This window comes from Hesperophylax consimilis, chromosome 27, assembly GCF_061612785.1.
Source record: "Hesperophylax consimilis isolate HC1 chromosome 27, BYU_Hcon_1.0, whole genome shotgun sequence".
Lineage (NCBI taxonomy): Eukaryota > Metazoa > Arthropoda > Insecta > Trichoptera > Limnephilidae > Hesperophylax > Hesperophylax consimilis.
The window spans coordinates 25454217-25466934 of NC_142862.1; the positions used below are offsets into that span (position 1 = coordinate 25454217).

Genomic DNA, 12718 nt, shown 5'->3' on the forward strand with positions numbered 1-12718 from the left:
AAGACCACCAGTAGTTAGTACGCAACACTACTGGAGTACAAAATGGCATCACCTTACCCTGTTTCTCTTCTGGCCGAACTTGGACCAGAAGGTGACCTGGCACTTTGTCTTGCGCCCGGTCTGCTGGTTGAACACGTGGCACGCGTCGAAGGGCGGGCAATACAGGTGCAGCGACACAGCCGGGTCCACGTGGGAGGAATTCTCCACGCGGTGCAAGCCCATGGAATCTGCAATTAATAAAATTATTATTATTACTTTTTATTGTTTTTTTTATGTAACTCCCGTCCCTCTTAAAAATCTCTTTTCAGCGGGTTGAACCTGTGACCTATTATTTTGTGGAAACGAGCAGGCAATACCAAAAATTGATAACATAAATACAGCAGTATTGATAACATAACTAAGAAAATTTTTAAAAAAGTTGGATTCTTAGATAGTTGCAAATAGTGCGCCACAGGGGTCGCCTTTGGAACCTATGTTATTTATTAATGACATTGTAAATGTTTTCAAAGATGTTAATGTTTTCCTTGTAGCATATGTGTTATGACCTCAAAATATTCCCACAATTAAGGACTACAACTTAATTCATTTATTTGAATTATTTTCATAATTGGCGCACCAATGTACTAAATATTATTATATTGGGATTTTCCAGTTAAACAACGCACGAAGTATTGATTAGGGGCTTTTATAATTCCTACAGCTACGGCACGACAACGGCAAAAACAAAACATAAATGTACCTCCGCCCCGGGAACCATTTGTTCCAAAATCAAATCAACATTTCTGGCATAGTTCACCCCAAGTGGTTTGCTAAGTTTGGTGATTTAGCAGGGGTGCCCGGGTTTATCGGGTGAGGTGTGTTCTGGATGCAGCTGCCCACCAGCTGCGTGGCGTGCCAGCATTAACTTTGTGGCTCGTCATAATTTACAATAAAATAATTGGATATTAATTTTAGTTTTCATTGATAATAGTTTGACTAGTCTATGGTTAGTAAGTAATAAGATAGATCATTGTAGAAATGTATTATATGTTGTTTTGCGCCCTTGTGGTGATTTTGCACAAAAATGGCGCAATACAAATCATCCAAATATCATTATTACTATTCAAAACCAATTCCTGACCTCAGCAGATGGTTCCAAGAATGTGGAGTCAGCTCGTTGAATGATCTGTCCCTAAACTTCGCCACATTCATACAAGGAGAGGAATAACTCTTAGGAGAGAATCTTTAACTCTGGGAATATCAATGTCGGTACACATAGAAAATGTATAAACATTATCGGCTATCAACAATAATTATGGGTGATTGATAACCTCTGAGCTTTATAAAAATATTTGCAAAATGGAAAAACACATCTGTTATTAGTGAACAATAATATGTCTTGCATCATCTAAAATCCAACATTTTCACATAACAACTAATTGATACTTCGAATAAAGATTTTAAGATGAAAAAATATTTAAAAAAAGATAAGTCAAAACAGCAGCAAGTTAATTAAATAAATCCTTTCACAGGAAGCAATAACCTTGTGGACTGATTTTATAAAAGAAATAAAACTCTTTTTTAACTTTAATTTAGGGTTATTGGTAAAATAATTGTAAAGAAAATGATTGTAGTCAAATGATCGTAGTCAAATTATCGTAACTCTCAAATGATCGTAGGCAAATAATAAGCAAATAATTGTAAGCTAATAAAATGTGAAGAGGATGAAGAGACTCCAATTCACCTATGGTGCCAATGTCCTGCCCTGGTGGGAACTAGGCTCAGATACCTGGGGAGACATACAGTAGAACCAGAAGACATAGCCACATACCCAATGACAGCCCTGGGGAACTTTATTAAAGGGACTGGGTTGTTGTTAAAGGAATGAGGTAAAATGGGAGATGGCACAATGGGCCTATGGCCTAAGTGCTCACGGGAACTACTTGTAATAAGCTAATAAAAGTGTCTGCGTCTCATGTTAAAGTAAAAAGATTTGATATGATTTCATTCGTAATCATTTATTTTATGAGATAACTAGCTGAACTCCCCAGCGTTACTCGGGCTTCACACAAAAGTTTTCATAATCAGACTTAGACAGTGACCTTTCTCTTGTTTTGAAGGTCAAGTGTGCAAATTATCATCAAACTCGGAATAAAACTGTAGATTTGTATGCAAATCAAATCAGCGCCGTCCGCTCGCCCACTCGTCCACCCGTGACAATCAACTTTATATAATAGACGTACAGTTTACGGTCAAATGTGCTTACGTTCAAATGATAATTACAATCATTTTACGTACAATGTTTTGCATAGAATCTTTTTGCTAACGAGCATTTGATTACGATCAAAACGTCAGTTACCTTAATTTAACACTGAAGAGATAAATTGATAGAGGTGTGTAGGGGGCGTGACCAGAGGTGATTCCTTGGTATGTGCATTTGTGCATTGCACTGCTTGTCTTCAGTCTTCACATAACTTATAACGATATTTGTGCCCCGGTCATCAATATACAAAAGTACGCTCCAGTAATTCCCGCCACATCATTATTTGAGCTATCTTCATGTACAAGACTCCCGCGCAGGTGCAAACGAGACGTGCATATTCCCAAGTGCACAAAACTTTGTTTTACCACACTAGAGAGACGGCATCGGGCGGTATCGAGACAGCTAAAACTGAAACTGATTGAGTCTATTTTCTAAAATATAAAGTGATATTTTAGTGTGGTGCGTAATTTATACGACAATTGTAAAGGGGAAAACTACTCTTTTAAAATATTCAGTTTTTATAAACAAGTAAAAACCTTTTCTAGTTATGGCTAAGGACGGCGAGGAATTCACGCAACATTGTAAAAAGGGACGGCTATTCATAAGCAGATTTCATTATGGAAGACTAAAATACTCGACTGCAATGTGAGTTGCCTGCAGACTGTCTGATTCATTTATTAGCAAATCACTGATACGTAGACGCCCACAACCACCCCACCGCCCTGCTCATGTTAGTTTGTTCCCCGCACCTTTTAGTTTACCTGTGTACATTTCTTTCTTCAACCATTTTCTTTGGTCTGTCTAGGGCCTAGGAGTCGAAACGTATTTAGCAATGCATAGTTTTAATGCCGACTAGCTCCTCAGACCTCGGCCATATTTCGACAGAACGTCCAAGTATTTCCACTTATAATAAAATCCAAATAAATGGAATATTTCTGAACGTATCCGAAAAGTAAAAACTGTTTTTAAAATGTTTCAAATATTATTATTAGAAATAAACATATTGAAAATTTTAATGCAAACCTAAAAAATAAATAAAAATATCACACTTTACGTTTTTTGTAACTAAAATTACTGAGGTTAAAAATTCTAACGTTAAAAAGATACGATGAAAAGAAACAATTAAAACAAAAAAGTTGTTAGAAAGAGAAAACACCACGCTTTATATTCAATTCTAGTAGTTAACCACAGAAGAATTATACTTAGTATAATTCTATAAGAATTGTACACCTCTATGATATCAAAGGTTCCGACTGCAATTTGAGAACAATTTATGAAACAATGAGGTGGCAGTAATTTTTATTATTCATTTGTCTAATAGAGTACGTGTTTTTTTATTAATGAGGTGGCAATAATTTTTATAATTAATTTGTCTAAAAGAGTATGTGTTTTTTATTAATGAGGTGGCAGTAATTTTTATAATACATTTGTCTAACAGAGTATGTGTTTTTTATTAATGAGGTGGCAGTAATTTTTATAATACATTTGTCTAATAGAGTATGTGTTTTTTATTAATGAGGTGGCAGTAATTTTTATAATACATTTGTCTAATAGAGTATGTGTTTTTTTTTCGATACCAGTAATTTTAGTTCAGAGTTTAGACAAAAAAGTAAGATGTGCCATTTTGTTTCAAAATGTATATGTTTATTTCTAATGATAAAATATGACAGAGTATTTCATCACCTTTTAAAAACAGTTTTTAGTTTTCGGATACATTCAGAAATATCTCATTTGTTTGGTTTTTATTGAGAAGCGGAAATACACACAAATTCTGATGGCATCTTTAAGAAGTATAACGGTAAATATGTCAGAAGCCTAAGGGGTTAATTGTGTTCTCTGTATGTATTGAGCAGATCTGTATATCGCAATATTCCCCAAATTTGGTATGCAACAGTTCCCTCTAGCTCGATAAAAAATGTATAGCCCCCATCTTTGAATTAAAATAGATTAACAAAATCCTTTATAATAAATTTTATTTACGTAGATGTGGAGATCCGTAAAGAGTGCAAGGCTGATGTAAGCGTAATGAGCATGATCAAGAAAGGGACGCTTAAGGCGATGCCATATGTAGTAATTCAAAATCATATGTTTTTGGTTTGAAAATTTAGTCGCCTAGATGTGTTTCAGATGCTTTAATTAAATACTGCGAGTAGAATACATCTTGGCCTTTGAAATAATTGAGTAATTTTTAGATAAGTATTTATAAGCCCAGAAAAAAATAATGTAAACGCCTATGAAAACTGCTTTAAAGTTCAAAATCTCCTACTTACGAATCCATTTTCGGTTATGATTTTATTGTATAATGTGGCAAATTAAGTTATTTATAAAATGATCGAAAAAAAATTTAATATTTACGCCTGAACATCCACAAAATAAAATAAAAGGCACTTTTTGGCCATGTTTTTTTCTTGCATAAATCAAAACAGGCGGATGGTGTTAAGCGGGAATTTAAACCTTATCGCCATCTATGTAAGGGTTGTTATTGATAGCGGCTCAATTTAAAATATTACACAACGTAGTGCATCGCCTTAAGATGGTTTGGGCATGTAGAGCGAATGATCGAAGAAAAGAGTGTAAGGAGAATATACAATGCAAATGTGAATGGTAGCAGAAGTCGGGGACGCCCGAGGAAGACAAGTGATTCAGATACTTGAGTCGGGTCTTGTCAAGAGTCAAAATAATAGAAGAGCATGTATGAGACGATGTATAAATGTGATTGAGGCAAGGAGTGTGTAGTGTGACCGAGTTGTTTGGCGGTCCGTCCTCTCTGCAAATCCCTGCGGTGAAACGGCGTGATGGTTAGTTAGTTAGTTATTTACGTAGTATTAGTTCCTCAACATATTTCAATGTGTCCATTCATCGTTATTCATGCGACGTCTTCAATTTACAAAACAGATTTCAGAGCCATTTTTCAGTGCTGAGCGTAGTGTGTATCATATACAAGGAGAGGGATTTTATTACCAAATTAAGGGCGCGCAGGAGCGCCAAGAAATTTTAACGATAGGTATTTGTAAAAATTATTTCTATTTCGTTCATCTCAGCGGGGACAGCAAAAGCGCTATCGGTGTATTGGTGAACCCCAATGCGTGTGTGTGCCTGCTGTTGACTCATCATCTCAGTCACATCGCAACTTGTGCGTAGGTATATACATGTGACTGCCTGCTCCGAGCTCATCTTCTGCACACGCACAAGTCTTGTCAAATGAGACTTGTGCGTGCGTGTATACAGGTTGCTGCCTGCTGCAACAGATAAGTCAATACGCGTCGCGACTTGAGCGTGCGTATTCCTATATAATAGATATCTTCTGCGCTCATAGTTCATTCATCTTGTTACTATTAGTAAAGTAAGATGCACGCTGTTTTGGTTTAGTAATATCGGGAGATTCATACCATCTTTTTTTATAAAACGGCAGCATAGGCGCAGTAGGTCCTTTTTTAATTAAACATATAAATATCGCTAAAAATGTTGTTGTTTTTTGGCTCTCCCTGAATAACGTAAATTCATCAGTTTTGACTGTATGCATAAAGTGCATTAGTGCAAGTCGGTACATTTGTTAACATATCTAGTAACCTATAATAAATATTATTCTACGTCTTAGGCTGCGTATACACACGCCAGCCGAACAACGGATTATGGGAAAGGAACGAAGCAAAAGCAAACTGCCCGAAACGCTGCGCCGCTTGCGGTTGCTTCGTACCTTTACCATAATTCGTGGTTCGGCTCGCGTCTCTGTCCGCAAAGAGTGGCGTGCACTGATTTTTCAGTGGGCTAGAATCCTAAGATTGAAAATACGACATTAATGATGTTGTCGTAGCTGAAAATTATTTTTTTTCCGAAATTTCAATTTTCAAATTCTGTACACGCCACTATTCGCAAATATATACGTAGCATAATATATGTGTATTCATAAATTGAGTTACATAAAATCGACTACTATATTACCTACCTTCAAATCAAAATTTTTTTCTTACAGATAAATAATGGGTAAAAGAAATGGAAACAAAGCGCGTTTGTTTTTATCTACTAGACGAAAAAAACCGATTATTAGTATCAAACGACAGATTCATGTTGCACCACGTTCGACATCTAGGTAAGTCGAAATATCGCTTTCCTGTTACTCTTACTACTGAACCTTCCCAAGGTTACCTTTACGTACGTAAAGTTTTTTTCCCGTAAGTTGCTCACATAAGAGAGTTATGGCAAAATTACCAATGGGTATCGTTTACATTGATAATTTTGCCATAACTCTCTTACGTGAGCGACTTACGAGAAAAACCTAAAGATTTATGCTATGAGAGCCGTGTATTATGTAGCATGTATAACTGGAAAATGGGATGGACAAATTTAAATAAATAAATCATTTGCATTTACAGGGATATGGATGTCATCGATACTACTTTTGGAAACTTAACTACATCTTCACTAATGCATGAAACTTCCATGAATGAATCGTTTGCTCCAAATATAGACGAAAACGCAAGTTCATCATCATCAACAACGCTTGATGATTTGGTGATAGAACCAGACCATATTGATGAAACCCATAATTTCGAAGGTCGCAGAATTGTGGATATAAATTTTTTTTTTCGGAGATATCAAATATAAAGCACGAACACACCAACTGCACATTTTCCGATTTAAAATTTGTGAAGGAACGACGAAATGGTCTTCTAAGCCAGTATGTTTTCGAGTGCAAAATGTGCAAGAAAATAGAATACGCACACTCCGAAGACCCGAAACGGAAAATGTCTATAAATACTGCTATCGTCGAAGGAGTGATGTGTACAGGAAATGGGTATTCACAATGGAATGAAATTTGTGGGGTTTTAAATATGCCAAATATGGATTTTAAGACTTACACGAACATAGAACAATGTTTAGCGCCAATAATTGAAGAATGTGCCTTAGAAGAAATGATCGCAGCTGGTGAAGAAGAAAAAAGGCTAGCCATTTTAAACGGTGACGTAGACGAGGGTGGCTATCCTTTGGTAACGGTGGTTGCAGATGGCTCCTGGGCAAAGAGGTCGTACAAAAGTGGATTTAGCTCCTCATCTGGCGCAGGGTGCATAGTTGGACTACGAACTAAAAAGGTTTTATTTCTGGGAGTGCGAAACTCATACTGCTGCATATGTGCTAGAGCTACTAAACTACACATAGTTGCTTCTGAGCACAGGTGCTTCATAAACTGGTGTGACAGTGCTAATGCCATGGAAGCCCACATTATAGCAGAAGGGTTCTCGAGAAGCATGGAAATGCATGGATTGAAATTTAACAAACTGGTTGGTGATGGCGACTCCAGCATCATGAAAAAAATAATGCAACAAATGCCATATGGTCCTAACCTTATAGTACAAAAAATAAAGTGCAAAAATCACTTACTCCGCAATTTTTGCAACAAAATGAAAGCACTTGGAAAAAAAACAACAACGCTAAAGGCTTTGTACCAGTTCATATAAGGAAAAAGGTTGAAGCAAACGTTTTACGCATGAGAAGAGCTGTAGTTGGAGCAGTAAATTACAGGAAAGAGCAAGAAAACACAGTACAAAGTGATAAAATAAAAAATTTGAAAATGGACATAAAAAATACCGCAAATCATGTGTTTGGTGATCATAAAAATTGTGAAATGTGAATGGAAAAGAAAATGAAAGCCTAGCAACAGAGCAATTTTCAAAAAAAACAAGTTTGCAGGTATCCGCTTGTGGGCTATTTATCGATAAAACCAAAAACTTTTTAGCGGCAAGTCCGGATGGCCTTATCGGTGAGGATTCTATAATTGAAATTAAATGCCCTTATAGTATAGCAAATATGTCACCAGAAGAGGGAATTGCACAAAAGATAATTGATTACTGTAAATTAGAAGACCATTCTTTAACATTAAAACGGAATCATAATTACTTCTACCAAGTACAAGGCCAGCTACATATTACTCGTCGTAATTATTGTTATTTTGTTGTGTGGAGTCCAAAAGGTTTGCTGTATGAAAAAATTGAGATTCACGATGAAATCTGGCAAAAAATAGTTCCACTGTTAGAAAATTTCTACCACCAATGCCTTTTACCAGAAATAATTGACGGTCGCATACCAAGAAATTTACCGGCGAGGGAAAGGTCTGGACCATAAATTGTTTTAATTTCATTGTGTAGATGTTAAACAGTAATTTTTTTTACAATAAAGCGTTTAAAAACAAAAAATATTAGATCATTGAAGAAGATTGAAAATGTCAAGTGATGTAGGAGGTATTCCCAAAAGTGCATTTTTCTGTAATAATATAACGTATTAAAAAAGTTAAATAAATAAACTAGTTATGTGTATGTACCTAATATGTAGCACAATAAACAATATGGTGCCTCTTATACATAGATTTCAATATTCATTTGTATAATTATAATAACATAATCGATTCAACAACATGTGGTAGATGCATGTACCACTGAACATACGCTGTACCAGCATTCCATCAAACGATCAGTGGTGTATGTACTTACCATCACACATTTTCTTGTAAAATATAATTTTTTTTTTTTTAAATCTAGAACAATATATTTAGTCAAATACAAAAGTTTTTTTTTGGTTCGGTAGTTGTATCTTAAAAAAAGTGTCCTGTAAAGGGATAATATTATGTTGAGTACAACCTTCAAAAGTTATCAAAAATATTTTAATTAATTTTTGTGTTCCATATCCAACTCGGCAATACGGAACGGAATCATCTCGGGGTCTGTCTGTAACAGGTGTTTTTTTTTTTCAATTTTTTCCATTCATTTATTTGACGTAAACAAATTAAATTTGTCACAATAACTTTAGTAAATAAGCTCGGTAAGTATTGGCACACTCAAGATAAGTCACCAAACAGAAAAATAATTTAAAAAAAACATCGATAACTCGGGACATGACAACACTAGTGGACTAGTGTATCGATATAATTATTGAGAATGTCACATCACTTCGTTGACTGTATACGTATTCAACAAAACCCTCTCCGCCCCCCCTCACCCCCGAATACTGAGAGAAAGAGACACATGCACCTCAGCCTGATAATACCTAAATAAAATTGTCAAAATCGAGGTTTTGTAGTCCTCATTTTTCTACTCCAAAACTGAACCGATTTCCAAGATTTTTTTTACTAAATGTATTGGAAGAAAACATTCTATGTCTGTACGTTTTTCTTTTTTTAAAAATACATCGTCTTATTTGTATACTGAACGTTTGTTGATGGCGTTAAAAAAAGGCAATTTTAACAATTTTTGAAGGGTTATAACTCCTATAAAAAGTAACTTATCAAAAAAATCAAAACGTACCAACACGCTTGCGGTCAATATTCATATTATGTAAAAAAAATATTTTCTCTAGTGTCAAAATCCAGAGAGGTAAATGAGGAATACGTTTGTATGGAAAAAACACCACCCGGTTTCCTCTTAACACACAACATATCAGAACAAACTGATAACCGGGTCATATTGGTCTGATAAACGAGAAGTTTCCATTCAAATAAATCAACCAAATTAGTCCAAGATTAATTCATATTAATAATATTTACTTGCTAAATAAAGTCAACTATGGACAGAATATCTAGTTTCAACTGAATGTTTTAACATCATTATTCTATACTAATGTTAATGAATGACCTGTTAGTGTGTTAGATTGTTGGCGTGTTGATAATTTAATGTTAAGCATTTAATGTTAATAATTTCAAAAAATGTGTCATTGTACATAATATTACTCTTGCTACATTGCAAATTATAATCTTCTAAATCCACTCGAGGGAATTTTGGCCAAGTTTGCAAAAACGTTTTGAGCGATCGCTTATTTATAGATGCTAAAAATATGGGATAGACGGAGAAATCTAGATGGATTCATTGGCTTTAAAACGCAGTAAGCAGTTCATATGTTTCCATATTAACACTATATAGTCGGGCATTTTACCGCCAAATTGGGGGCGAAGCGCGGGTATTTTTTTAAATTTTAGTGCCAAAATTAGACTTTACGAAAAATATTCATATCTTATGATCTATTTGATATTTTTCGATGAAACTTTCAGTGTTTTACTTTAAAAAGATGTCTCTATTTATTTACTTAGCAATGTATGTGTAATTCTTTTGTTTATGAACAAAAACTTTCTACTTTCTTGGGAATCATAGAAAAACAGTATTTCACAATCGAAATAACATATCTAATACATATCTAAAAAATAATATATATTACAAGATTATTTAGAAATTTTCAATACATATAAAAAAAACTATAACCTAATAGTGCTTCAATGTGTGATAGCGTTCGAAACACTTTCCTTTATGCAGGGGCACATTGCAAAACTTGCACATGTAGCGCGTTTCACTGTGTAGTTTGTGAGCGGAACATACGCGACAACGATTTTATTTTTTTGTGGTGATTCAAACTCATTGTATTGACAGGTAAATAGATTGGGTACCGACGACAATAGAAAACACATGACCCCGTACCGGGCCGTACCCATTTAGAACCCCTTGTTTACAAGTTTCCCGCTCCTTACCGCTTTGCGCAACAAAACGAGTAAACTCGTCTCCCGCGTCTTACTGTAAAAAGACGTATGACGAGTTTTCTCGTTTCCCGCCAAAAATGTGTAAATATCTTGAGGAATGATGTTAATTAAATAATACGGTAAATGTATACATATATAAAACCAATCGCTTAAGTGTATATTCATGTTAAGTACTTACAATCCTTGGTTAAAAATCCGGAGATCACAGCACAGGCACTTCCTCATCTTCCCCTTCCTATTTACTTCTTCTCTCCACTATTTTCAGTCTCACAATATACCCAGGTTGGGGATGCCATAGTTTCACTGATTCCGGACAGTTGGAAGAAGTTGGGACTAAGATTGGACAAGGGATTTGTTGTGTTTTTATGTGAAAACCGCCAAGAGTCCCAACTGCTCCCAACCGTCTGGAGCCAGTGAGCCTATGGCATTTCCAATTCGGGTATGTTGTGAGGCTGATGTTAGAGGGGAGGGGAAGGAGATAGGGAAGAGGAAGGTGGGGTAGTAAATTAATTTAAAAAAAAACACAAATTCATAACTAACTAACTAAACATCACGCCGTTATCTGCAGGGGTAGGCAGAGAGAATGTACCGCCAAACAACTCGGTCTTGGCACACACTTCTTGCCTCATTCACATTCATACATCGTCTCATACATACTCTGGTGTCGCGAAGCTGCGACTCCACTATATATTTTAGAGGTGGTGTGATATGCCACACGCCCAAAGAACCAGTCCCAAACTACTCCGAATGATAGGTATGGGACGATATATGCATCCGACAAACCCGATGGACAGTGCAATAATCAAAGGTATAAATCTGGGCTTCTGGAGCACAAGATAAGCCCAGATTGGAAAGCAGGAAAGATGGACTCACCCGTTGATGACTATCACACGTCTCCAGGAGTATTAGTTGATTTCACTTCACAAATTATAGGTATATTCGCACTGTCTGATATTAATTATCACTCCGAACTCTGATAAGCAACTGACACCACTTTTCAGATTTTACATGTGTTGCAACAATATTTTTAATATGGTGACATTTTGGGATGGGTAAGAGGGTAGGTAGGACATTTGCAGGATTTGGTATTGACATTACACTTGTCCTTTAAGCCTGTGGATGCATACCTAACAATCCCATATATATTGCGCGAACATTCTCCCGGCGTTGAAAGTACCTTCCGAAATTTTAAGTACTTTCAAATAAAGTAAAAAATTAAATGTAAAACGAAGTAAGATGAAATATAAATATTCTAATCAATACGCTATTAATATTACAAAGTTAAAACGAGAATTTATAAAATAATGAAATAAAGAAATAATACTTATTGTGTAGGCAAAGGAGACAATTTTACGACTGGTCGTTTAAAGTTCCCGGAAGGGGTCCTTACGCGTGCGACACGAACCACTCCGTCTTTACCAGGGAACACCTCCTCAACAACGCCCACCGGCCAATAAAGTGGAGGCGCATCCTCTTGATGCACCAATACTATGGTACCTACTAGAATGTTATTCGCGGGACTATTCCATTTTTTTCTCATCTGCAGAGAGTGAAGATACTCTATATGCCACTTCTTCCAATAAGATTGAACGAGGTGGTCCAAAAGCTCTTTCCTTTTCAGTAGACTAATGCGTTCATTAGTCAAATCATAAGCAGGTAGATGCTGAATCGGGGTAGACATCAGAAAATGAGCCGGAGTAAGAGCTTCTGGATAATGAGAACTGCTTAATAAACATAATGGCCGTGAATTAAGTACAGCCTCTATTTGTGTCAGAACTGTGAGAAGCTCTTCATAACATAAAAGTTGAGTACCCACAACCCTATACAGATGCGATTTAATGCATTTAATATTTGACTCCCATAATCCTCCAAAGTGAGGAGCGCGGGGTGGAATCGTCTTCCATTCAATTCTCCGAATGTTAAATTCATTGCGAAGAACTTCTTTAGTTGAATTTGCCTCT

The 12718-nt window shown here is 35.9% G+C and overlaps 1 protein-coding gene across 2 annotated transcripts in view; it reads right to left on the bottom strand.

The window, feature by feature from the left end:
* Positions 1-12718, bottom strand: part of LOC149410833 (cysteine dioxygenase type 1) — a 67551-nt gene that overhangs the window by 8328 nt on the left and 46505 nt on the right. For both annotated transcript variants that reach the window (XM_089647760.1, XM_089647759.1), the window contains exon 5: positions 58-227. In XM_089647760.1, the coding sequence (XP_089503886.1) occupies positions 58-227 (170 nt within the window). The remainder of the gene's footprint in view (positions 1-57; positions 228-12718) is intronic.